Raw genomic sequence first — 27,416 nt, 5'->3', positions numbered from 1 at the left:
TAGCACGAGACCAATGTTCCTCAAAATTAACAGAGCAGCTCCTAGGGTTGGGTATGTGATATGAGTGTTTCCTAAAAGTTCATAGGGTGGGGAAAGGTAGAGTTTCATGGACAGTACTAGGACCCCCAATATGCTTCCCTTTCTTCTGTAGGAATACAGGCCTGATCAACTACATAATTTGTGGGGTCCAGTGCAAAGTGAAAATGCAGAGTCCCTTTTTCAAAAAATTAAGAATTTCAAGATGGTGACAACAGACCATTAAGCTCCATGTGACTGCACAGGGTGCCTACTCATGAAGCCAACCCTGAATACTGGAGACTTCCCAGCTCCTTCGCCAAATCCTTGGCTAATGAGTTGTGGTGGGGTAGAAGCAACATGTGCCACTTTGGAGGTGAGGCAGTGAAAGCCCTTTGTGATCCCCAGTCTCTTCCTTTCCCTGTCACGGTAAACATGAAGCCCTTGCGTTCATTCAGTACAGCCATCAGATTGGAGCAGTTACCACTACGAAGACAGCTGTTCTTGCAGTTAAGGCACTGAGATATGAGGCTTGTTTGTTATTGCAGCATACACCTAGCCTATCCTGGCTGATATACAGGAAGGCCAGAAGTAGAAGGAAAAGCTTCAAATTCACAAAGTTCTACAAACACAAGGAAACCAGGCAGTGAAGATTGGTGTGATGGCTCCCATGCATTAGTTTTTCCATCAATGAAGTAAAGGTTCAAAAATTATCTTTGACATATTACAACTCTATGAGTATACATAATGCTACTTCCCCTCAACCCATAAAGAAAAATATATATATATTCTAAGAAGAAAAAATGCCTATTCTTCTTTTTTATCCTCCCAATCTCTTAGCCCAGTGCCATCTTCGGCCCATTCATGATTCACTAAACATCCCCAATACATTCTGAAGCCAAGAGGAAAGCACTGTGCTGGGGCAGTGTTCTGCTTATAGAAAGCATTTTATCAAACACAATTTAATTTGTCACCATGATTTGATAGGTATAGCCCAAACTCTAGCTGATATCCTAAGAGCCTCATTGCTTAAAAATCACTGAAACTGGTCCCTTTTGTCATTGGTTCTCTGTTGTATCAACTTCAGATATCATATTTCTTTCAAAGTTGTTCTTCATTGCTTTCAAACACTGGATTGCCGTAAGACACGCCCCCACCACACCCTGGCAGGTCACAGTAGGAGGTTTGGTTTAATGGGGGCCAACTGGGGTCCTTCGCCAAGGCCCTCTGCCATATCCGATATTGGCTTTTTGATTGATAGCCAAAACACCTTTTGATTACCATCCACAGGGCTCGGTTTTCAATAATGGCCTCCTGCAAAATAAAAGGGTTACTCTTTACAATTAGAGGTCAAGGGGTCAAGGTTCCCAGGCCGTGGCCCACCATAGACCATGATGAGCCACTAGTACGTCAGCTGTCTGAATCCAGCTTGACAAAAAACTTGAGCCCTGGGCAAATCCAAAGGGGCTTAATGGGGTAGGGCTCAGGTTCTCAAACTTTTCCACTTTATTATCCCTTCTAGAAGAAATGTGAGGCACCCAGATTCAAGAATCTGGGAACAGAGCTTGAAGAGGACTGCCTCAAAGATGAAATTTGAGTCTCATGTTTAAATCACATTTAAAATCATTCAAATTTTGCATTCAACTCCATGCCATCTCCGTATTTGATTTAATATAAAATGACTATTAAAATTACTTACCACTAAATAAAACTGACCCTCTAGTAAGATGTGCTATGTGTATACTGTGGCTTTGGGATACCCAGGCATGAGGCTGCATAGTCATGGACACAGGTGGGTGAAATTGGAATGTAGGCCACAGCCTTGGAGTTGGACAAATCTGGACTTAAGTTTCAGCTCTGACTCCTACTATAAGCAAATTAATCACCCTTTCTAAGCCTTGGTGATTTAGAGTAATAATTCCTTCCTCTTATGTTTGTAGTATGGATTATATCACTCCCTTTTTTACAATGTAGGGCATAGTATGGTACAGCCTCCTCCCTTTCTCTACTCTTCTACTCGTTTACCTAGTGGCTGTGCACTGTGGCCTGATTCAAGGCAACCACATATGCCTCTGAGCTTTACCTGGAAATATTTCCTTGAAATGCGTTTTTTAAGACTGCAAAAATATGGGTCTTTGAGAACATTTTTGACTGCCATTTTATTTCCTGGGTTAGGCTAAGACTCAAATAGGACCCAAGATATAACCTACACTATGGAGTACCTGGGGGTTATCTGTTTAATCTTTCACTTTTATCATATTTGGCCACAAAGGTTGACCACCTTACAAGTTATCATGAAAGAAACAAAAACCATGAGGAGCCAAGCTGTCCTAGAGAATTACAGCTTGTTTTGATGTCCACGAGTGATATTTTTCTAAATTGTAAGAGTTAATTCTATGGTCTACGAGGAACTTTGTCAGAGATAGCGGTTTTTCTAAAACCCACCCATCTTTGAGATTTGAGTCCCACTGCTCATGAAAATGATGAAGAACAGCTAGTCTAAATCTTTCCTCTGATAACTGATCATAAGCCGGAAGGCTATTCAAGCCTCACACAACCATCTCATCAGCATCTTGCAAGCCTTGGGGCCTACCTAGCCAAACCTGTTATTCTCCTTTCCCACAGCAAGGTGTTTAAAAAAAAAAAAAAAGGTGTTTAGTCCTCTTTAATTAACAAGGACTTGTAGTTCTCCTTAGAGCTGGGATAAGGCATGGCCCATCCCAGGCATCCTTGGAATCTGCTGACAACCCTGAGTCACCTAAGGAAAAACATCTTGCTACATCCTAACTAGGCTGTGGTCTTTAGCTACTCTTCTAGGCTCACCCCATGAGGCAGGAAATGTATGTGTCCATCACAACTACCTTCACTAAAGTCTCAAAGAGCCTGCTGATAGAGAAAAGGTAACTCCCAGCTTCTGGAGATTGTCTGGATCACCTGCGGGGTGGGGCACAGGGTGGGAACTGGCACTCTGTCATGTCGTATCTCCATTTGGAAGCTGCTGGGAAGCCACATTAATCATCCACAAGGGCAGCTCTATTTCTCACTAGACATAAAAAACCAAGGAGCAGCTTTGTCTTTCATGAATATCAAATTATACCCTCTCCATCTGCTGGGGCTGAGCCGGGCCATTCTTTAATAATCGAGTAAACCTTTACCCAGTTCCTACTGGAATAAAGCAGGGTTTTAGGTGCTATAGCTACTGAGATCAGTTCTTGCCAGCATAGTTAATAGTAGGAGAGAGAAGAAACGTATACACAAGTAAGTATGTAATTTGTCCTCTTTCGCCCTGCATATTGTGACCTTCATGTCCCTGTCATTCTTATCCCCCTAGCATAGTACATGGCCTCTCGTCAACAAAAGCTGTGGAAAGAAAGAAGAAAGAAGGGAGAGAGAAAAGGAGGGAAGGAGGGATGGAGGTGGGGAGGGAGACAGGGAAAGAAGAAATGGTAAGGGGCAAAAGAGCTAATATAATAATAATAAACCAAATCCATTGCCGTCGAGTCGATTCTGACTCATAGCGACCTTCATAGGACAGAGTAGAACTGCTCCATAGGGTTTCCAAGGATTGGCTAATGTATTTGAACTGCTGACTATTTAGTTAGCAGCCGAACTCTTAACCACTGTGCCAGCAGGGCTCCATAATAATAATAAAATAAAAAATAATAATAGCTAGTATTTATTAAACACTTCCTATGTTTTTCACTGTTCATGTTTCATGCTTACAATAAGGTACCATTATTATTACCATTTTACAGATGAGGAAACAGGTGCAGAAAAGTGGAGCAACTTGCCCAGTCACGCAACAAGAAAGTCGAGGAGTCAGGATTCAAGCCCAGGGAGATTCTTCCAGAGGCTGTCTCTTAACTATAAATACGCTGAAAAAGGACTGGCTTCCTGCTAGGAGATTATGAAAGACTTCATTGCTTGATTACTGTACCACTCTTCCCTGCCCAGCTTAAAGGAAAAAAATCATAAAAAGACTAAGCCAATCTGTCTAACCTCTTGGCGTAGATTCACTTTACCAGAATCCCTTTCTACTCAGGGTGGCCCTAAGACCCGATTCTAACCAATGAGACATAAGAGGAAGTTGGCTGGTGGGCTAAAATTCTTTAGCTTCCTGATAAAATGTTCACACTCAAGGGACCGTCCCTTTTTTCTCTGCACTAAAAACAGATATAATGCCCAGCTACATGAACGCTATCTCATGACCATAAGCAACAACCACAAACATGAAAGCCCAACATTTAAGAATGGAGGAACAGAAAGACTCAAGAACAAGAATCTTTAATGATATTGTTGAGTCACTAAACCAGCCCTGAAATCATGTCCAGTACCCTAACTCTATGTCCGAGTCTACCACTAGCTCCTATGCAGCCTTTAACCTGCTTAGTAAGGAAGCTTCACCAAGCTACTATGTACAGAATACTGCAGGGTAGTCAGGCTCTAGATGCTCACAGCCTACCATGGGTATCCCCTTTGCTGGTACCGTCTTGGGTTTGTAACTGAGAGACGCAATGGAGACAGATGGAATCCTGGATCTCAGTTCTGCCTTTGCAGGGATGCCCCCTGACCAACAATGGGCTTTAAAGAATGCAGATTGGGTCTCACAGCACTGGGAGGAGAGAGTGAACCACACAGAGGAAGAAAGGAAGAGAACAAGCTCATACCAATGGGGAAATGGAGCAAATGGAAGCTGAAGACTAAACGTGGGGAAAGCTCACTATGAATCTCATTTCCTATCTGTAACGTAAAAATGCTGAAGTTGCTAACTGAAAGAAGCCAGACCCAAAAGGTCACATAGCATATGATTTCATTTATATGAAATGCCCAGGGTAGGAAAATTATAGTGACATAAAGTAGATTAGTGGTTGCCAGGAGATGGGGGAGAAGGGAATGAAGATGGAATTTCTTTTCAGGGTAATGAACGTGCTCTGGAGCCCCGGTGCTAAAGTGGTTAAGAGCTGAGCTGGTAACCAAAAGGCCAGCAGTTTGAATCCACCAGTTGCTCCTTGGAAACCCTATGGGGCAGCTCTACTCTGTCCTAGAGTGTGGCTGTGAGTCGGAATTGACTTGACTGCAATGGGTTTGGTTTTTGTTTTGCAACATGCTTTGGGATTAGATACTGGTGATGGTTCTACAACTCAGTGCATATACTACAAACCACTGAACTATACACTTTAGAAGAGTGGATGTTATGGCATGTGAACCATATCTCAATTTTAAAAAGTAACATGAGGTGAGCTGGATCTCAGTTTGGGGGTTTTATAAATAAACAGGAGAGATCATTTAGCTCATTCTCCCCGGGCCCACTTTACAGATGGGAAAACTAAAGCCTTGTTTGAAAGTCCTCAGAGAAAAGCACCACTGCTCATGCTGTGAAGGAAGGGAGCCCTTTGCACTGTCAAACCCTTGTCAGCTAAAGCTGGTTACCCCTGACCACCCTAGCCCTACTCCTGAGTGATCAGCAGCCTGAGTACACTTACCTCCACAACAAGGGACACAAAGAAATTGGAGCTGAGCATAATAACAATGTAGACCCTCCATAGGACAGGGGTGCACAGCAGCTGAAGACAGACAAAGAAGTAGTGTGAAAAAACATATGCTGGAAGGATGTTCACATATTCACAGTGTACATTTTCACAGGTTATAAAACATGTATATAACATACAGAAACATATAGTCAGTATTTCTAAGTATGTGCAGAGTTCTGGTGGCACTATGGTTAAGAGTTCGGCTGCTAACCAAATAGTCGGCAGCTCAAATCCACCAGCTGCTCCTTGGAAACCCCACAGGGCAGTTCTTTAAGGTCTCATTTGGTTGCTGTGAGTAGGAATCAACTCAATGGCAACAGGTTTGTTTGTTTGTTTGTTTTTCCCGCACAGAAAAATTGTGGAAGGGTTATACTAGATGATTTGAGGGTTATGATTGTTGCTTTTTTCTTCTTCTTTTTTTTTCCTGTACTTTCTAAATTTCCTAAAATAAAATTAGCATGGTCACTTCAACAAAGAATTTTTAAAAAATAGTAAAAGTAGGCTTTGTTTCTTTGTTTTGTTTTTAAGAAGAAGTACAGGATTTCATTTTACTTGGATTCACAATCAACACCAATGGAAACAGCAGTCAAGAGATCAAACAACATATTATGTTGTGCAACTCTGCTGCAAAAGTCCTCTTTAAAAGTGTCAAAAGGTGAAGATGTCACCTTGAGGACTAAGGTGCGCCTGATCCAAGCCATGATATTTTCAGTCTTCTCATGCACATGCAGAAGTTGGACAGTAAATAAGGAAGAACAGTGAAGAACTGTTGTCTTTGAATTATGATGTTGGTAAAGAATATTGAATATACCATGGAAGAACAAACAAATCTGTCTTGGAGGAAGTACAGCCAGAATACTCCTTAGAAGCCAAGATGGCAAGACTTCGTCTCACATACTTCAGGCATGTTATCAACCCTGGAGAAGGGCATTCTGCTTGGTAAGGCAGAGGGTCAGCAAGAAAGAGGAAGACCCTCAATGAGATGGATTGACACAGTGGCAACAACAATGGGCTCAAACATAGAGACGACTGTGAGGATGGTGCAGGACCAGGCAGTGTTTCCTTCTATGGTACATAAGGTTTGCTATGAGTCAGAATTAACTGGACAGCACCTAACAACAACAATAACACAGGAATATAGCTTTATTCCCAGGAGGCTCTGTGGGTGTACAAGTCAAATCTCCACACTAGGCAGGGCTGCCCTTTTCTCTGGTGCCTCATCTCTCCTCAGCTGAGCTCTGTCCTTGAGTCTGCCAGCTTGTTGTACTGTGGTGGCTTGCATGTTGCCATGGCACTGATAATTCACATACCATGGACAAGTTTCAGCAGAGCTTCCAGACTAAGACAGACTAGGAAGAAAGGTGGGGGATCTATTTCCAGAAATCAGCCAATGAAAACCTTATGGATCAAAACAGAATATTGTCTGGTAACTCAAACATACCAACAATCATGAAAGTGAAGCAGGACTGTTAAACACAAGGTGGCCATGAGTTAGAGCCAACTCAATGGCAACTAACAATATTGTTTGTTCAGGTCTTCTCAGATGTAGATGTCAAGGCCTGCAAGAGGCTTATTGGGAGAAAGGTCTGCAGGAGACGTGTGGGAGGCAAGAGAAGGTGGGCAGAGTCATCACACTGTGATGTGGCTCTGAGCCCTGTGAGGGAGAGAGGGAAGAAAGCAGACTGGATGCGTAGAGTCCCAGAGTGGGGCACAGTCTCTCGAAAGTTGAGCTTAAGTTGCTCATCAGAGGAGTCTGGTGTCTCATAGGACTGAGCCTGATTAGAATCCCTGCTGGGCGTGGTTATTGGCTGAGAGCGGCCCACGGGCAATGTGGCCTCAGGGGGAACAGAGTGCACAGGTATAGTACCTTATTGTGGGTGTGTATCTGTGGTTAAGTGCTGTGGCTGCTAACCAAGAAGTCAGCAGTTCAAATCTGCCCGGCGCTCCTTGGAAACTCTATGGGGCAGTTCTACTCTGCCCTATAGGGTCGCTATGAGTTGGAATCAACTCGACGGCAGTGGGTTTTATATATATATATATATATATATATATATATATCTTAATTTATATGTGGTGTCCCCTACTGATAAACATCTGGGATGTTTCCAATTTTTTACTATTATAAACAAAGCTAGGAAACCCTGGTGGCATAGTGGTTAAGAGCTTCGGCTGCTCACCAAAAGGTCAGCAGTTTGAGTCTAGCAGGTGCTCTTTGGAAACCCTATGGGGCAGTTCTACCCTGTCCTATAGGGTCGCTATGAGTCGGAATCGACCCGACGGCAATGGATTTTTTTTTTCAGTGGGTTAAACAAAGATACAGTCAATAACCTTGTAAAATATTATTTCACCTATGTACAACCATATCTCGAGGATAAATTCCTAGAAATTTATTTACATCTTTAATTTTGATAGCTACTGCCCTCCATAGAGTTGTACCAGTTTTCACTCCCACCAGTGTATGTATGAGGCCATGTAAGAGGCAGTGAGTGCTGAGTACAACGGGATGTACTTGGATTCATTTTATTTGTTCATCCATTTGTTCATCCATCCACCAAACATTCATATGAACCATGCACTGTGCTAGGCCTGAGGAAGTGGTTGGAAGGATGCAGAGGAAGTGGGGAAACAGACAGGCAGTGACAAACTTAATCTCAGCCCCCCTTGTTTCTTTGGCAAGAACCGTGTGGATACCACAATGTGTGCAGCTGAACACACAGTGTTACATTTTTTAAGAATGTGGAGGAAGAATATACATATAAAGAAATACATGTACTCATGTATCTGTTCCCATTGCTGTCAAGTCAATTCCGACTCATAGCAACCCTACATGACAGAGTAGAACTGCCCATAGGGTTTCCAAGGAGTGGCTGGTAGACTCGAACTGCCAACATTTTGGTTAGCTCCCAAACACTTAACTACTGTGCCACCAGGGCCCTGTATTTGTGTATATATATATATATATAAAATATCTCTGAAAGTATGTTAAAAAAAAAAAAAACTGGTATCCTTGGTTGCCTCCAGAGAAGAGGAACTGGTATCTGGAGAGCAAAGATGAAAGGGAGATTTTCACTATGTTGCTTTTCTAACTTTCAGTTTTGAACTGTGTGAATGTACTCACTATTAAAAAAAAAAAATTCCAGTTTAAAACAAAAAGTCCTCAGTAACTAGGTTGCAAACAGCATGATTCCATTTAAAATAAAATAAACATCATAAATCAGTCAATGTGCATTGATAATACAAGACTTTTAACAGACAGAAGGATATAGTGAATAATGTTAATAATTTTCCTTGCCTGCATATCCCACATTTTCTAAAATGAACATACATTTTTGTGTAACAATAAGAAACATTATTTTTGCAGAATCTTTTGCAGTCATTCTAGCAACCTCTCCAGAGTTTCCCGCTAAATCTAACACATTCCCTAATTTGTTATACGATAGGACCCATCCTCTCTCTAAGAGTCTTTCATATATTAAAGAATATGATTAAACCCAGTATGTCTCAGCTTTAACTTCTGCAGGATTGAGAAGTCTTGACTCAGAAGACTGGTGGGCAAAGACAATTTCTTTCCATGAGTACTCAATCTAATTCATGGGGGTACTCAATGGCAACAGTGGCAATTACATTGCTAGCCACCGTAAAGTGAATACAAAAATAAAACCTAATACAGACTTTAGTTTGTACATTGTCTTAGATATCCAGTGCTGCTATAACAGAAATACCACAAGAGGGTGGCTTTAACAAAGAGAAATTTATTCTCTCGTAGTCTACAGAAGTTGAAATTCAGGGTGCCAGCTCCAGGGGAAGGCTGTCTGTCTCTGTCAGCTCTGGGGGAAGGTCCTTATCATCAATCTTCCCCTGGTCTATGAGCCTCTCAGTGCAGGAACCCCCGGTCCAAAGGACACGTTCCACTCCCGGCGCTTCTTTCTTGATGGCATCCTACCTTCTCCTCTCTGCTGAATTCTCTCTTTTATATCTCAGAAGAGATTTACTCAAGGTACAATCTAATCCTGTAGATTGAGTCCTGCCACATTAACCTAGCTGCCTCTAATCCTGCCTCGTTAATATCGTGGAGGGTAGGATTTACTATACATAGGATAATCACATCAGATCACAAAATGGTGAACAGTTACACAATACTGGGAACCATGGCCTAGCCAAGTTGACGCACATTTTGGGGGTGACACAATTTGATCCATAACACACGTCAAAAGTCACCACGGGTTCTGTCAAGGTATTCCTGCTTTGGAATGTGCTGTGCATGCTAAGTGGTCATTCACATTAGGAACAATGATCATTTGCCATTATGTACCATTCACCATGCAAGACGCTGGTAAGGCAAGAATAAGACATGATCTGGACCCTTATAAAAATCATCTTTGTGTGAAGAGGCAAAGGGGGTATACAAAGTACTGAGTGAAAAAAAAAAAAGAATTCCTTTCATCTCTTCTGTATTCTATTTATTTGTGTAAAAGATACTTAACCAGTAACCAGTTGTCACCAAGTCGATTCCAATTCATGGCAACCCAATGTGTGTCAGAGCAGAACTGTGCTTGTGAGGGTTTTCAGTGGTTGGTTTTTTGGAAGCTGATCTCCAGGCAACTCTTTTGAGGTGCCTCTGTGTAGATTTGAACCCCCAATCCACGTTAACTGTTTGTACCACCCACATATTCCCAAGAACATTTAGCAGTGGTTCAAAAGTAGGACAGGCTAGAGAATAAACAGTATGTGTTTTCTGGTTGCTTGAATATGTAAATTTTCTGTATCTTGTAGAATTTCAGAGTGGTCTCAGTATTACAAAATGTGACAGAGGTCACAAGATAAAATACGGCTTTTTGAAAGCAAGTTTTGCAGACATTAAATCTGAGTATATAACAAACACATTTTTAAAGAGGCAAAGAAAAGATGTAAATACAGATTTGAGAATTAACAGAAGAACTCTTCTAGGTAAAACTGTTTTAAACAACTTCAAAACACCCACTTTGGGGGAAAATTCCCCTCACATTTGAAAGAGAAAATATATAAATAGATTTTCCAATCTTACAGGGATCTTTTAAAAGAAAAATGTTCAATACTTTTGAAAAAGCAACTCCAGTCTCAGGAAATCAAGACTAGGCTGATTTTTTCTTTTCTTTTCTTTTTTTTTTTTTTGAGCACTTTTTTTTAAATTGTACTTTAGATGAAGGTTTATAGAACTAGCTTCTTATTAAACAGTTAGTAAACATATTATTTTATGACATTGGTTAACAACTTCACGACATGTCAATAGTCTCCCCTTCTTGACCTTGGGTTCCCAATCACCAGCTTTCCTGTCCCCTCCTGCCTTCTAGTCCTTGCCCCTGGGCTGGTATGCCCAGTTAGTCTTGTTTTGTTTTATGGGCCTGTCTAATCTTTGGCTGAAGGGTGAACCTCAGGAGTGACTTCATTACTGAGCTAAAAGGGTATCCGAGGGCCATACTCTGGGGGTTTCTCCAGCCTCTGTCAGGCCACTAAGTCTGGTCATTTTTTGTGAGTTAGAATTTTGTTCTACGTTTTCCCCCAGGTCTGTCCAGGACCCTCTATTGTAATCCCTGTCAGAGCAGTCAATTGTGGTAGCCAGGCACCATCTAGTTGTGCTGGACTCAGTCTGGTGGAGGCTGTGGTGATTGTGGTCCATTTGTCCTTTGGACTAGTCTTTCCCTTGTGGACTAGACTGAATTTTATTTCCTGACCTGTTTAAATAAAAAAATATGGATAAATCTACATGTTTTTTTAACTCTGCCATCTCAAAAGAATGATTAGTGTCAAGAATTCATGTCAATTGCAATTGAGATCTGCTTTCTGAAGTCAGAGTGTTAGGTAACCGTAAAACATCATCTTATCACATTGACAATACTTACATCCAAACGCCTGTATAATTCTGGAATATCAGCAAATAGGATGAACAGACACACACCCAGCTGTATGACCAGCACAAGGACAAAGGTGTCTGAGGAAAGAAGGGCACAACTATCATTTTCAAAAATCAAAGTACAGAGTGTCATATCTATTGATAAACATATTCTAGATTAATACACTGATTACATTTACTTGATTTCTACATCCAAACACAGCATAATAGATGGAAAGTACTCATTTCTATGCAATGGGTCTCACCTCTACAATTTCTATGCATGTCCTTGAGGCAAGTGGAAATTTTCACATGCATGTTATAAATCTCAATTAGTAAAACGGAAAAATATTTATTGGGTAAACAAACAAACAACAAAAAACCTCAGCCAGTTGCCATCGAGTCGAATTCAACTTATAGCGACCCTACGGGACGGAGTAGAACTGCCCCATAGGGTTTCCAAAGAGTGGCTGGTGGATCTGAACTGCCGACCTTTGGGTTAGCAGCCATAGTTCTTAAGCACTCTCCTACCAGGGCTCCATTTATTGGGTGACATTGACAAAATGCATTTTCAAAATAAGCATTGAAAGCATGCAAGTATCTGAGCCTCTTTAATGTAAACCAGCTGCCTCAAATCCCTTTCTGGAAAAAAAAAAGAAAAGTGAGGGCTGTAAATAAATAATTTTTTAATGGCAAATCATGTAGGGGTCATATCTGGCTGCTTCTCATCCCAAGAAGAAGGACAAAGCAATTTTTCTGTGAACAAGCACATCTTTATAAGGATATTGATTGTTCAGCTTGTACTTCTGCATGTTCCCAATTGGAAGGGTAGTTATGGTATGCAAATAAATGACCCCTAGGGCCAACCAGGCCATCTACCTCCCCACCAAACACAATTGCCCACCCCAGAACGCAAGGAGGTAGCAAGTACTTTGGCTAAGAGTCTTCACAGTTCTGGAGGCTGCTCCAGGCTGAATCCACTCCCAGCCTGCCAACCATAAAGTGCCATCCTGACCATGGCAGGACGCAAGTTCCAGCTGAGTGCCATGACTCTTTTCCCCACCTCCTCTACATTTTGACAAGTACTGACAAGTAGAGAAATAAATGGGTCTTCCGAAGTTGGAGTTTTCACATGAAAAGTCAGTCACATAGAGGAAAACTGGTGAAGGGAATAGGTGGAGAATGAAGCCCTGATGTTCTCTAAAGCTTTGCAGGAAGAAGAAAAAGACCCTGAGAACGAGGCGGCACAGTGTATCTGACAGAGCCCTGGAGTGGGAGTGAGGAGACCCCAGAGATGAGCAGACTCTGCAGCTGTTCCCTGAGTGACCTGGGCAAGTCTGCTCTCCTCTCTGACGACCTCTCACCTCTGACACAGTGCGATGTTACTCACAGTTTTTATAGGTGGGCTGCCTAAATGGCTTTCCTTTAGAGAATGTAAGAGCCACCATAATACAGTTGATTGTTCCCAAGAACCATACGGTAGTGTTCTCGAAACTTGTGAAGTCACTATTACTTTCCATTTTTTCTGCAGCGGTCGGAGAAATGTTTAACTTTGAGATGCTTTCATTTTTCACTGTGCAGTCACTAAAAAGGAAACCAAAGACACAAATGAAGTAAGATGACAGTCCCTTATGGAGCATTTGTATCTACATGACACCAAGCCAGGCCATGTCCACAGTAAGCACTCAATGCTCAAATAACTGTCTAAATATTGGGAAAGAATATACTGAAAAACAAGGAGAAGGAAACCAGCACATATAGACCTATATTTTGGATGGATGAATGGGTGGATTGATGGATGGGTGGACGGATGGACAGACTAATTCAGTCACTTATTGGACAAATTATTATGCACCTATTAAGGCTTTCTAGGAGAAAAAGATGTGAGTAAGCCATGATTTTACCCTGAAGTGGCTTAAGCTCTCTGATAACATGTAAGTAAAATTTATCACCCAAGGGGGGCAGTTTTGAAAGTGGAAGAGAAAGACTTTTAATGTCACCGGGACATCAAGCTTACACTGAGGCTCCCCAGGTAAACCATAATGTATGGTCTCCAGAGATATAAAAGTTGATGATAAATTACTATCACTCAAACCAGGCAAAGATCAGTGCCAATGAATGATACCATCAAACTGCGCTACTGAGAAGGGGAGGTCACTGGAAAATTGCTCACGGGACTTAGGAAGCCAAAGCCTTTGGCAGAATGAAGAATCATTTGCCTCCCCTCATATTGGCCAGGTGGTGTTTGATAGAGACAAGAATGTGAGAAGCTGGGGTTGGGGCCGGGGGCGCACCTGTGCGTCTCCACGGAATACCAAGGCTGCCTCTGCACCAGGACAAAGCCCACAATGTGCATGGCCAGGCTGAGGAGGACGTTGAGGATCACAGAGAGCAGCTGAGGTGGGGAGATCAGCCTTCCCGCGGGTCTGAAAGGCACCAGCTTGGGATAGGCACCATTCAGACTCACTACAAGAGAAATCAAGACTTTTATTTATGGCACGGGAAAATGTCTCCTTCTTCACCAAAAGGATGGTCTAACTTCTTGGGCCCACACATGTGAAGAAATAGACAAACTGGAGTGCTTCACAAATTAAGGCAACGAAACAATGTATAAATTAAAACTGAAGTCATACAAGGAATTCCTAAAACAAATAACATAGAACAACAACGGGATAACATCTTTTACCTCCTAAAAAGGGCAAAAACTATTAAATTATAGGTAAGGGCGTGATGAAAGGCACACTTCTATACACTGCTTGTAGGAATGTACATTGATGCAAACTTTTGCAGGGCAATTAGGCAATAAATATGAGAAGACTGAAAAACGTTCATACCTTTTGATAGTTATTCCATTTCTAAAACTTCTAAACTTTTATTTTAACTTAAAATCAGAGAAATACGTGGAAGAATGTTCATCACAGCATCATTTACCATCAAACTCGCACATTTACTGGTTGCCATCAAGTCAATTCTGACTCATGGCGCCCCCACTTGTTTCAGAGTAGAACTGCTCCACAGGGTTTTCATAGCTGTGACTTTTAGAAAGTGATTGCCATGCCTTTCTTCCCAGGCACCTCTGGATGGGTTCAAACCACTAACCTTTCAAACAGTAACCCAGTGCTTAATCATTTGCACCACCCATACACACACACACACACACATATATATCTCCCAAAACCAAACCCATTACTGTCCAGTCGATTCTGACTCATAGTTACCCTACAGGACAGACCAGAACTGCCCTGCGTGGTTTCCAAGACTGTAATCTCTGTGAAACCAGACTGCCACATCTTTCTTCCATGGAGTGGCTGGTGGATTCAAACCTCTTTTTTTTTAGCTTTTCATTATAATTGCCTTTTATTATCAGTATCTTTTAAATCCAATCTTTATTTGTCCCTGGGGGTTGGAAACATTACATATACACTTATGGATAAAATTTAACATTGTATATAGTATATATTACCAACAATATGATGTACCAAAAACAAAACACCAGAAGGTTGCAAGTGCGGTTCATTGTAACTCCAATAAGTCCTAAGTTGGGGACTACCTGTATATCAGAATGCCTTAACTGGTCATCTCTGGGTAGTAAGATAAAGATGATTGTTTTTCTGTTATGTTTTGCAATGTTTTTTTTTTTTTACAGTGGATATACATTAATTAATCACAAAACAGAAAAATCAAGTTATTCAACAAAAAAATAGAGAAAAATCTGGAGCTGCTCGTTACGGAGAAGAGAAAAATCACAGAAGGAATGAGAACTGTTTTCAAATATCTGAAGGGATTTTCCTGGGGAGGAAAATCAGACTCTTCTGTGCCATCTCAAACGACAGAGCTGAGATGCACGAAGGTTATACAGAGATAGGTCCGGCTCTGTGCAAAGGAGAACTCTGTTTATAGTAAGGACTGTCTAAAAGGATTCTTTAAATCAATTTATTTAAGAAATATTTAATGGTCTCCTCTGATATGCCAGGCACTGTTAGGACTATAAGGAATATAACAGGGATCAAGACACACAGGGCGCCTGTTCTCTGAAGCACACACTCTGGGGAGGCAGGCAAAAAGCAAGTAAAAGCATAAATGAATTAGTTTTAGATTGTGAAAAGTACTATGGAAAAAAAAAATAAAGCAGAGCTGTGTGGTAGAGAATAATTGGCTTGGCCACTGTTTCAAGTGATCTTTCTGAGTTAGTGACATTGAGCTGAGATCTGAATAACAACAAAAAGTCAAAACCATATGAAGATGTAAGGGCGAAGTATTCTAGGCAAAGGGAATAGCAGAAGCAAAGGCACTGAGGTGACAACAAGCTTGCCATTGCTGGAGACATGGAAGGACCACTGTGGCTGGAAGGACCACTGTGGCTGGAAGTAGCCGCTGGGTGACAGTGTGGCTAGAGGCAAAGTTAAATAAACAGGAGCCCAATCATGTAAGACTTTGGATTCTCGAGGAAATGGGAAGCAGCTGGAGCATTTTAAGCGGGAGAATTACATTAAAAAATTTACTTTCTTAAGACAACTCTCCTACTATTGTGTGAAGGTGAATGGGGTGGGGGTGGTGGTGAGCCGCTACAGTGGAAGCAAGAAGACCAGTTATGAAGTCCTTACAGTCATCCATAAGACAGGGGACGTTGCTTAATGACAGTGGCTACCCTGGAGACGGAGAGAAGAGATTCAGGCTATGTTCTGGAGATACAGTCAGTAGGAATTCTGTATGTATTGGATGTGAAGAGTAAAAGAAACAGGGAAGTTGAGAGTGACTCCAGGTTTTTGACATGCAAAACTAGGTGAATAGTGGTACAATTTCAATAGAAAATAAGCTCCCTGAGAGAAGAAGTTTTTGTTCTTTACTGATGTATTCCAAGTAGTTTTTTTTTTAGTACAGTAAGCAGTATAAAGTAGGCACTCAGTACTTATTAAGTGTCCTAAATATCTGGAGATGGAGATGTATAGAACTGGAGAAAGAACAGATTTTGGTGGAACTAAGAGTTCTGTTTGGGCATGTTAAGTTTGAGTCCTTTTAAATATCCAAAGGAAGATGTTGAGTAGTTACAATTCCACAGCTTAGGATAGAGAATAAGGCTAGAGATATAAATTTGGGACTCATCAGCATACAGATAGTACTAAAGCTGTAGGATTTGTTGAGATCATATAGGGGGATGGTGGAGACTGAAAAGACAACAGGACCCAAGAATAAGCCTTGGAACATTCTAAGAAATGGAGAAGCTGTATTCATGGAAGTGGTAGATAATCCAGGAGTGTAGTATCACAAAAGCCAAGAGAAGAAGCCTTTTGAGGAAGGATAGTGCTGTTGAGAGGCTCAAGTACAATGAGGAGAGACAGAGATGTGGCCATTGTTGTTGGCAGCAAGGACATCATTGGTGGACTTGAAAAGAGAAGTGTCAGGGAGGGGGTGGCTGAAATGTAGATAGCAGAGCTTTTCAACAATGGTTTTTTTTTAATTTTATTTTTAATAATTTTTATTGAGCTTTAAGTGAACGTTGACAAATCAAGTCAGTCTGTCACATATAAGCTTATATACACCTTACTCCATACTCCCACTTACTCTCCCCCTAATGAGTCAACCCTTCCAGTCTCTCCTTTCGTGACAATTTTGCCGGTTTCTAACCCTCTCTACCCTCCCATCTCCCCTACAGACAGGAGATGACAACACAGTCTCAAGTGTCTACCTGATACAAGTAGCTCACTCTTCATCAGCATCTCTCTCCAAACCATTGTCCAGTCCCTTCCATGTCTGATGAGTTGTCTTCGGGAATGGTTCCTGTCCTGGGCCAACAGAACGTTTGGGAACCATGACCACTGGGATTCCTCTAGTCTCAGTCAAACCATTAAGTCTGGTCTTTTTATGAGAATTTGGGGTCTGCATCCCACTTATCTCCTGCTCCCTTAGGGGTTCTCTGTTGTGCTCCCTGTCAGGGCAGTCATCGGTTGTGGCTGGCCACCAACTAGTTCTTCTGGTCTCAGGATGATGTAAGTCTCTGGTTCATGTGGCCTTTTCTGTCTCTTGGGCTCATAGTTATCGTGTGACCTTGGTGTTCTTCATTCTCCTTTGATCCAGGTGGGTTGAGACAAATTGATGCATCTTAGGTGGCCGCTTGTTAGCATTTAAGACCCCAGACACCACATTTCAAAGTGGGATGCAGAATGTTTTCATAATAGTATTATTTTGCCAATTGACTTAGAAGTCCCCTTAAGCCATAGTCCCCAAACCCCCGCCCTTGCTCTGCTGACCTTTGAAGCATTCAGTTTATCCCGGAAACTTCTTTGCTTTTAGTCCGGTCCAGTTGAGCTGACCTTCTGTGTACTGAGTATTGTCCTTCTCTTCACCTAAAGTAGATCTTATCTACTAACTAATCAGTAAATAAGCCTCTCCCACCCTCCCTCCCTGCCTTGTAACCACAAAAGTATGTGTTCTTCTGAGTTTATACTATTTCTCAAGATCTTATAATAGTCAACAATGGTTTTTAAAGTGATGTGTTGGCATGATAGCTGTTAGGATTAGGATGAGAAGATGTAAGAGGACGCAGTGTAGAAAGAAGCCCACAAGGCACATGGCAGAGGTCGTCAAAGACCGACACCTTCTTAACGTGCTTACCTCCCAGCCAGTGGTCACTGCAGCTGGCTCATGCTAGCTTGCAAGAGCCAATTGTTCAATCTGAAAGGCAGCTAAGCACTGCTATTATTAAAAATAAATTGTATAAACTTGCAACTAAGTAAATACATTAAAGACAAAGGTAATAAATACTCAAAACTGATCTCTTCCTAATGAGTTTACTACATTTTAGTATTATCAATGTTCTTGAAGTTAATAATGCAGATTAAATTTAAAACTGTGTCGCATCTGTAGCCATTACATCATGGATAACAGTTTTTAAAAAATTGAGAAAATATTCTTCCACCATTCAAGAACTAATCTCTGATTCAGCAGAGAAGTTGTTCACATCATTGATAAAAGAATGAAGTTTTGACATAAATCTTAGCTGTTTTTACTTTCATCTTATCCATTAAGGTAAGGGAAAATGTCAACCAACATTCACGCTGGAATTAATTCAGTCATTAGTTGCACCCTTAGGTAGACCTCAGATGCAAGAGTTTGGTAAAACTCAATGAGAACATTCTGTGAGAATCAATTGGCTAAATGGAATTTGCAATAAAGAGTACTGTATCCTTTTAGAATCTCTACCAGCTGTTGGAAACCTTGTGGGGCAGTTCTCCTCTGTCCTATAGAGTTTCTATGAGTCAAAATCGACCCCATAGCGATGGGTAAGGGTATCCTCTATTATTATTTGCAAAATGTTTACTATACATTCTTAATTTTGGTAAAGTTTATAATGCTTTTGCTGTTGGTCGTAATCAAGTTGAGTCCGACTCGTGGCGATCCCATGGATTGGTCCATGGAGTTTTCAAGGCTGTGACCACTCAGAAGCAGATCACCATACCTGTCTTCCGGAGCACTGCTGCGTGAGTTTGAACCACCAACCTTTCTGCTGATACAGTCATGAAACACATAACATCCATTTGGGCAACATCCAACTGCATATCCATCTGTGGCCCCGTAAAGTTTTAATAACCAAAAAAAAAAAAAAAAAAAACCCCAGTGCCTTCAAGTCGATTCCAACTCATAGAGTTCAGAAATCCCAACTGGAGAACAAGACATAGAGGATTTAGGCATGTTGCTCTCTACAATCATGCTAATCCTCAAAAACAAAGAAAAAATTCTCTGAGCTATTAAAGGTTTGGCTCCACTGAAAGCTACAAAGCTAATGAAAATGCGAGAGGGACCTCTATCAAATACACAGAAATTGGTAATGATGTGAATTAATGACCAAACACAAAAGTGACTCCCTTTCAGCACATCGACCATCACTGCTAAGGCACAAAGCTTTTCCCAGATGCTTAAAGAAAAAGCAGGACCAACTGGCATAACAAAATTTATTGAGAAAACATTCTGCATCCCACTTTGGTGAGTGGCGTCTGGGGTCTCAAAAACTTGCAAGCGGCCATCCAGGACGCGTTAATTCATCCCAACCCACCTGGAGCAAAGGAGAATGAAGAACACCAGACACACAAGGAGAATATTAGCCCAAGAGACAAAAAGGCCACATAAACCAGAGACTCTATCAGCCTAAGAGAAGAACTAGATGGTGCCTGGCTACCACCAATGACTGCCCTGACAGGGAACACAACAGGGAGTCCTTAACAGAGCAAGAGAAAAGTGGGGTACAGAATTCAAATTCATGTGAAAAGACCAGACTTAATGGTCTGACTGAAACTGGAGGAACCCTTGAAGACATGGCCCCCAGAGTCTCTGTTAACCCAAAACTAAAACCATTCCCGAAGCCAACTCTTCAGACAAAGATTAGACTGGATTATAGAATGTTAAAAAATACTCAGAAGGAGTGTGCATCTTAGTTCAAGTTCAAGTAGATACACGAGACTAAATGGGCAGCTCCTGTCCAGAGGCAGGACGAGAAGGCAGAAAGGAATAGGAGCTGGTTGAATGGACACGGGAAACCTGGAGTGGAAAGGGGGAGGGTGCTGTCACATTATAGGGATTGCAACACATAACAACAATAGTGTCACATAACAATATGTGTATAAATTTTTGTATGAGAAATTAACTTGAGCTATAAACTTTCACCTCAAGCAAAATAAAGAATAAAAAAAAAAGAAAGAAAGAAAGAAAAAGCAGGACCAGGCTACGACATAGCAGTTAGGGATAGCTCTGGGTAGTTGACGCTCTTCAGATGTTTTTCACCGCATAACATGAAAGTGAGTGGTGAGTCCGTGAGTGCTGACGTGAAGGCAGAAGAAGACTTTGTTGAAACCTCAGAGAAACTAATTAAAGAGGGAGGTTATTTGCCCCAGCAAATTTTTAATAAGGATGAAACCTCCTTTTTTCTGGAAGTGAATGCCTGAAAGAAATTTCATCCACAATATGGTGTTCACACAACGTCCATATCACATAAGGCCCTGTTTCATAAAACATACGGTACACATTAAGTGATGTATGACTAGAGCCTAGTGCTTAACTGTTTGCAACACCCAACCAACATACATATACATGATTTTTTTAGAGCATCAGTTGTTAAACGTTTGCTAGCACAGCACTACCTCCCACCAAACAACAGCATAGGCCCAGCATCCAGATTCATGTCTTCAAATACTAGAATTTGTTTGCACCTCCAGTGGGGGAATAGAAGACCGATTAAAATGAGATGACGATAGAATTAGAGATGGGAAAGGGAGAAAGCGGATATATACAACTATTTGGGAAGTTTGAGTATAAAGGCGACAGTAGCTCGTGGGGGATTTGGGATCAACAATGAACTTTTTTAAAAAAGAAGATACTAGAATGTATTTATACGCCGATGGAAATAATCCAGTAGATCAGAGAAAAGCTGATGATGGTGGAGAAAGAGGTTGTAAAAGGACAAAGTCCTTGAGAAGGTGGGAGGAAACAGGATGCAAAGTACAAGTGGAATTGCTGACTTTTACTACATATTATACATAACAGAGAGAAAAGCAGAGACTACGGATAAAGATGCTGGTTGGTGAATGGGTTTGAAAAACTCCCTTAGCAGGGAAGTTGGAAACATGATTCATATATAAGTTAGAAAGTGGGGGATGGAAGTGGTATAATGACAAGATAACTCTTAAACTCCATTCTAAATCCTGAGAGGCTAAAATCTAGAGATGGGAAACATAAAAGCTTTTCGCTTCTACAAATTGGGCACATTTCAACTATAATGATACCTAAAAGCGACTAAAGTCAGCTTTCCTGGTTTTCAAGTGCTTTTTTCTTTTTAAATGTTTAGTGACCATTTATGAAAGCTCTACATCTTGTAGAAAACAGCAAAATAGCGAGCCAGCTTTTCCTTTGATAAAACCATCTCTCAACACTCAGAAACAAGGACTCTACTTCCTCTCTCCCTCTGTACACCACTTTGGGAAGAAGTTACACAGCACTGCTGTTGCTGCTGTCCCTTCTGGTAGAGGAACCCTTCTGGGCAGAGGGGAACAAGCCTAGGGGAGCGCCTCTGGGAAGAAAGTTTTTAAAATGTCTTACTTGTTATACCAATGAGAGTTGTAATGGCCAAATCCTGGAACAGAAACTGGTAATTGGAAAGGCTATTTGTCTTCTGAAAAGAAAAACAGAAAAAGAAAAGAGGCTCAAAAAAGTTATTACCTTCTGGATGAAATTTGACATTAATTGCATTCATTTATAGCATATGATTTTTCTAGGAAACTACTGAAGAGGTGGTATGGCCAGGGCCTCTGGGGGTTGGTGAGTGGCGGTATTGGTGGGAGTCCTCAAAGCCAAGCCTGTGAAACCTTCACTAAGCAGGGGTGCTTTCTGGGCTGGTCACTTGTGCATTGAGACGATCCTTTGGTGAGGACAATGCTTTGCTCTACAAGATTTGCCTCCGCTCTCTTTTCCACTTTTAGGCAGAGAAGCTGGGGTTTGGCTGGCACAATAAAACAGTGTCTTCCCAGTAGTGCAACTGACAAGTGTATGATCTCACCTAAATTTACCAGATGGAAAATGGGCATAAGAGAACCTAGTATTTGCTTTCTTGGGTGGTGTTAGACTTGATGTTGCTACAAAGCACTTATGCCTTTGAAGGAAATGTGTTCAGGTCTTCCTGATTTTAAGTAGACTTGTCTCACCACTTCCCATGTCCCCACTCCCCACCCCTTAGCAGTAAGGAGATAATGAAATCTCATGTTTACCAGCACTTTTTAGCACAATGAGTTATTGGGATTCCAAAATAGGGCCAAGTTTCTATCAACGATCTGTCCTTTTCCAAGCCAGTTATAGTGAGAGGGAAAAGACACAGGTAATCTAAAAATGACAGAGCTAAAATTTTTAACCCAAGAGCAAGAGGCAATACTATATAGAGATGAACCTAGATAAGTTTGGCACAAATAAAACACCCTTATTGAAGAACTCAGGGATACTTAATGAAATAAGCCCACGAGCTGGGTTCAGAAACAACAGGCACTTTTTTTTCACCTTTTGTATCTTGCTATGAGTCAGAATCGACTCGATGGTACTGTTTTTTGTTTTGGTATCTTGCTGAAGAGTAAAAGCCATCAGAAGACCTGTATTTTCTGTGCTATGATATGGCAATTTTTAAATCCCCATATGCAGGAAATCAGTGGTGTGCTGGAGCCTACTTGTGCTGGCTCAGGGGAGTCAACTGCTAAAATTTCAGGAATATTGTGTGCCAGCTATTAAACACAGCCATTACTAAAAAATAAAGAAACTACACAAACATAGCATTAAACAAACTGTGTTAAAAGCAAAGGTAGTAAATACTCAACACTGTGCCCTTCCTAATAATTTTACTGTATTTTACTCTTATCTATACTCTTGAGGGTATTTCCATCTATTGCATTTACATGGTGGAAGTACTACATAACAGTGCGTGTGTCCTCCCAACTCCACGTTCAATGACGCCAAGTTGGAAGCATGAAATCGGCTATAGTGGAAGAATTTATACCACGGCAATTGGCAAACATTAATAATTGAGGCTTGTTTATCCAGGGAGATCGAGTTATAAAACATTTACCAGCACACCACTGCAGAGAAGCATCTCCTTAATGAATGGTATGCAATGTTAGAACCATTGTGGAACTGAGAAGGTAGAGATGTTGCCCAAACTGGATAGGTGAAAGTGACCAGGAAAGAAGCAGTGCTGTGTTCAGTCCTGATCCTCAGCGACCACCAGATAAAAGGTTGGCGTGTCAGAGAGAGAGAGAATTGACATTAACAAACTTTCCCATGCACATTTGTCCATTTCTGATTTACTTTCTAAAATACTTCTAGAGGGCTTCCTGGTGCTCGAATATCCTATTTACACTCTCTCATTAAGAGGCATTGCAAATTGAGAGCGCACCTCCACTGGTTTTAGTTCTCACTAACCAAGAGGCTAGGTTCCAAGTCATACCCAGTAGAGCAGCAGAACACCAACATACTGAATCATGCTGTAGAGAGCCATGTACTTAAACATGCAAAATGAGGTCACAAGAGCTGCACGTCCTTCCCTGTGTAAGGAAAAGAAATGAGGCTGGTTATTCTGGGCTGTTTGTTCAGCTGAGCTCAGGATGGAAAAGATCAGAAGTCTGATTACCAGATTGTTTATCTGACAGACTGGACAGCCTTGGGCCAATGGGAGCTGGCGAGATTTTCAGGAAAGATCAATTCCAGGCCAGTTTTCACAGACCTTGATCCAACAGTGGAACCCACATTTAAAGTTACTCTTGTCCTCTCTGCCAACATTATTTCAGCTCCTGAATTCAGAGTCAGGTTACCTAGGAGCTAGTCCCAGATCTTGTTCCTAATCACTAGAGTAGCTTGGAAGCTCATTTCCCTCTCTCCATCACATCTGTGAACTAAGGGACTTAAATAAGATTGCAGATTTGAGGTCAGTATCTATGCAGATGTTTTAGGAGTTTGGCAAGTACTTGATTCAAATTTCATTTTGTAATCCCCAACTATTTCTAAAACTATACTGAAAACAACATGCGTACTGAAATGAGTCCTGTATCAGATTTAAATAGATGGAAAACTGGAAGTGGGTGGTGCGAACAGTTAACATGCTCAGCTGCTAACCAAAAGACTGGATGTTCTAGTCCACACAGAGGTACATCGGAAGAAAGGCCGAACGATCTATTTCTGAAAAGTCAGCCACTGAAAACCCTACAGGGCACAGTTCTACTCTGACACACATGGGGTTGCCAGGAGTAAACATTGACTCCATGGCAACTGTTTTGTGTCCGTGTGTGTGTGTGTGAGAGAGAGAGAGACCATAAATATGCTAAATTGTGTTCTTGTTGATTGACATTGAGCAAATACCAAAAAACAAACATGCTGCCATCAAGTAGATCTCGACTCATATAGTACATGTTTAAAGCATAAGATAGATTGCTTATAAAATATCGTTTTTATCTGTTTCATTTGGGAAAACAATAGGTTTAGATTTACTTATGGTCATGATAAGGACCCCTGGTGGGGAAATGATTAAGCACTCGGCTGCTAACCGAAAGGCTGGAGGTTCAAACCCTCCAGCCATACTTCATGGGAGAAAGACCTGGCAATCTGCTCCCATAAAGATTGTTTTTGTTGTTAGGTGCTGTTGAGTAAGTTTTGACCCATAGCAAGCCTATATACAACAGAACGAAACACTGCCTGGACCTGCGCGATCCTCACAATCATTGCTATAGTTGAGCCCATTGTTGCAGCCCCTGTGTCAATCTATTTCATTGAGGGACTTCCTCTTTTTTGCTGACCCTCTACTTTACCAAGCATGATGTCCTTCTCCAGGGACTGGTCCCTTCTGATAACAGGTCCAAAGTACGTGAGACAATGTCTCACCATCCTTGCTTCCAAGGAGTGTTCTGGCTGTATTTCTTCAAGACGGACTTGTTTGTTCTTCTGGCAGTCCATGGCATATTCCATATTTTTCTCCAACACCATAGCTCAAAAGCATCAATTCTTCAAAACCAAATCCAAACCCATTGCCATCAAGTTGATGTTAACTCATAGCAACCCTATAGGACAGAGTAGAACAGCTCCATATGGTTTCCAAGGAGCAGCTGGTAGATTCAAACTGCTGATCTTTCGGTTAGCAGCTGAGCTCTTAACCACTGCTTACTCATAATCCACCTTTCACATGCATATGAAGTGATTAAAAATATCATGACTTGGTTCAGATGCAACCTAGGAAACCCTATGGGGCAATTCCACTCTGTCTATAAGGTTGCTATAAGTCAGAATTGATTCAATGGCATACAGCGACAACGTGGTCATAATGATTTCCTAGGTTTCTAAAATCCGATCCTCAAGCCAGGATTTTTCCCATATCAGGACTTTGCCACTGCCATATGCTCTGCCTAGAAGGTAGTTAGATCCTCCTCATCCTCACCGCCTTCCAGCGGCCTTCCCATACCACCCCACCTGAAGCAGCAACCTCCCCTCCTGAACCACCTTACTACATTTCATATTATCTTTTTTCCCCTTGATATATATCAGTTGCCCCAGAGTCATTTCCAACTCATGGCGACTCTATGTGTGTTAGAGTAGAACTGTGCTCAGTAGTGTTTTCAATGGCTGATAGTTTGGAATTTGATCCTCAGGCTTTTCTTCCAAGGTAACTCTGAGTGGATTCAAACCTCCAACCTTTTGGTTAGTAGCTAAGTGCTTAAATGTTTGTGTCACCCCTCAAAAAAAATTCCAAACCTGTTGCCGTTGAGTCAATTGCAACTTATGAGATCTTACAGGACAGAGTAGAACTGCCCCATAGGGTTTGTAATCTTTATGGAAGTAGACAACCACATCTTTCTCCCATGGAGCAGCCAGTGGGTTTGAACCATACATCTTTTGGATGGTAGCCAAGCTCTTAACCATTGTGCCACCAGGGCTCCTTTGCTCCTCCCACAGGCTCTATTTTCTTGATTAAAAAAAAAAAACAAAACTGCTTTGCCGTTGAGTCGATTCTGACTCATAGCAACCCTATAGGGCAGAGTAGAACTGCCACATAGGGTTTCCAAGGAGTGCCCAGTAGATTCAAACTGTTGACCTTTTGATTACATAGCAGCCATAGCACTTAACCACTAAAAACATAACTATTGTCTTTATTTATCTCTGTATTTGTTAAATGCCTGACTGCCTTCACCAACAAAAGTTTCATGAGATCTAGGGCCTGTTTTTTTTTTTTTTTTTTTCCCCTGCTTCTGGGTTCCCAGTGCTTCCAACAGTGCTTAGCACTAAGTGCCTGCTCAACAATTGAATGCATGAATAAATTAAAAAATTGACAAGAGCTAGCCAAAGAATTACTTTAATATGGCAAGAAGAGTAGGAAATTTTTACATAAAATGCATTTAAGCAAAATGAATTCTAATTAGAGTAAGTAATCTGTATTCTAGAGTCCCTAATTCTAGATGGTTATGTGATCTTGGGCACATCAGTTAAGTTCTCTGAGCCACAATTGCTTTGTTTGCACAAGAAATAATAACCATTCCTACATTTCCAGGCTGTTTTGAAGTATAAGATAATAGGCATTAAAATTCTCCATAAAGTACAAACACATGCTAGTTATTATAATAACCAAGAGTATCCACATTGCTAACTATCTCTATCATTCAAATAAAATGCAGCAGAAGTACATGTCTAGGGGAAGAAATAAAGAAGCAAGGGAAATTTTAGGGGGAGCAGCAAAGATGAAGAAATATTTTGAAAACTGGTGATCAGAAAGATAATTCAAAGGTACACAGAAGGAAGCACAAAGAGGCATGGGGAAAGAAGCCAAGTGGGGAAGAGAAGGTTTCTCTCAATCTCCCAGATCTAAGTAGAAACAATGAAAAAGTAACTAAATATATAAGAGGAATGACTAACACTGTCAAAGCAGTAATAAATTCCACATTTCAATATTGTAAAAATTATGTAATCAGTGGCTTTCATTGGAAACGTCATTGCTCTCAGAGTTTCACTTTTAACTCTTGGTAAATCCATTTAGCAGTAGAACGTTTGACTGCATTCCACTACAAAGCACTCTCCCAGCCCTGAAGTACAATCAAGGCTTCCCTGGTCTTTCCCAGAAAAGACAACGTGATTTCGCCTGAAGAGATAAAACAATGCTGGGGGAAAGTGCCTACTTACTTGATAAGGTGTGGTATGCACTCAATGTTTGGAATTTTGGAGGTGAAAGGTGAGGCCACAGATGCCTCCTGTTCTGACAGAGAGATGCCTGCATGAGCCATTTTCAAAGCCTGAAAGCAAAACAGTCAGTTCACTGCCCACGTAGGCTCACATAGGTCTCCACTGAGGCCCCGTAGTAAAAGCCAGCTAAGGTTCATGTCTGGTGACTATGGGCCCAAGCACCAGCCAGGAGATGACCCACCTGTGCTCTGGCTGCTCCATGAGAAACACATGGTATTGGGATACCTAGCTGAAAGAGCCAAACTCTGGAACCAAATTCC

The 27,416-nt window shown here is 41.3% G+C and overlaps 1 protein-coding gene across 1 annotated transcript in view; it reads right to left on the bottom strand.

Moving 5' to 3' along the window:
- Positions 1–990: 990 nt before the first annotated feature.
- Positions 991–27,416, bottom strand: part of ATP13A4 (ATPase 13A4) — a 138,753-nt gene continuing 112,327 nt past the window's right edge. The window contains exons 23-30 of the mRNA XM_049880221.1: positions 27,097–27,206; positions 23,387–23,483; positions 21,502–21,574; positions 13,710–13,881; positions 12,806–12,999; positions 11,426–11,514; positions 5,499–5,579; positions 991–1,329 (exon numbers count right to left, since the gene is read on the bottom strand). Of these exons, the coding sequence (XP_049736178.1) occupies positions 1,117–1,329; positions 5,499–5,579; positions 11,426–11,514; positions 12,806–12,999; positions 13,710–13,881; positions 21,502–21,574; positions 23,387–23,483; positions 27,097–27,206 (1,029 nt within the window). The 3' untranslated portion in view covers positions 991–1,116. The remainder of the gene's footprint in view (positions 1,330–5,498; positions 5,580–11,425; positions 11,515–12,805; positions 13,000–13,709; positions 13,882–21,501; positions 21,575–23,386; positions 23,484–27,096; positions 27,207–27,416) is intronic.

The sequence above is a fragment of the Elephas maximus genome, chromosome 1, assembly GCF_024166365.1.
Source record: "Elephas maximus indicus isolate mEleMax1 chromosome 1, mEleMax1 primary haplotype, whole genome shotgun sequence".
In the NCBI taxonomy this organism is placed as follows: domain Eukaryota; kingdom Metazoa; phylum Chordata; class Mammalia; order Proboscidea; family Elephantidae; genus Elephas; species Elephas maximus.
The sequence above is the reverse complement of the archived record's forward strand: the minus strand, read 5'-3'. Positions and strand labels throughout refer to the sequence as shown.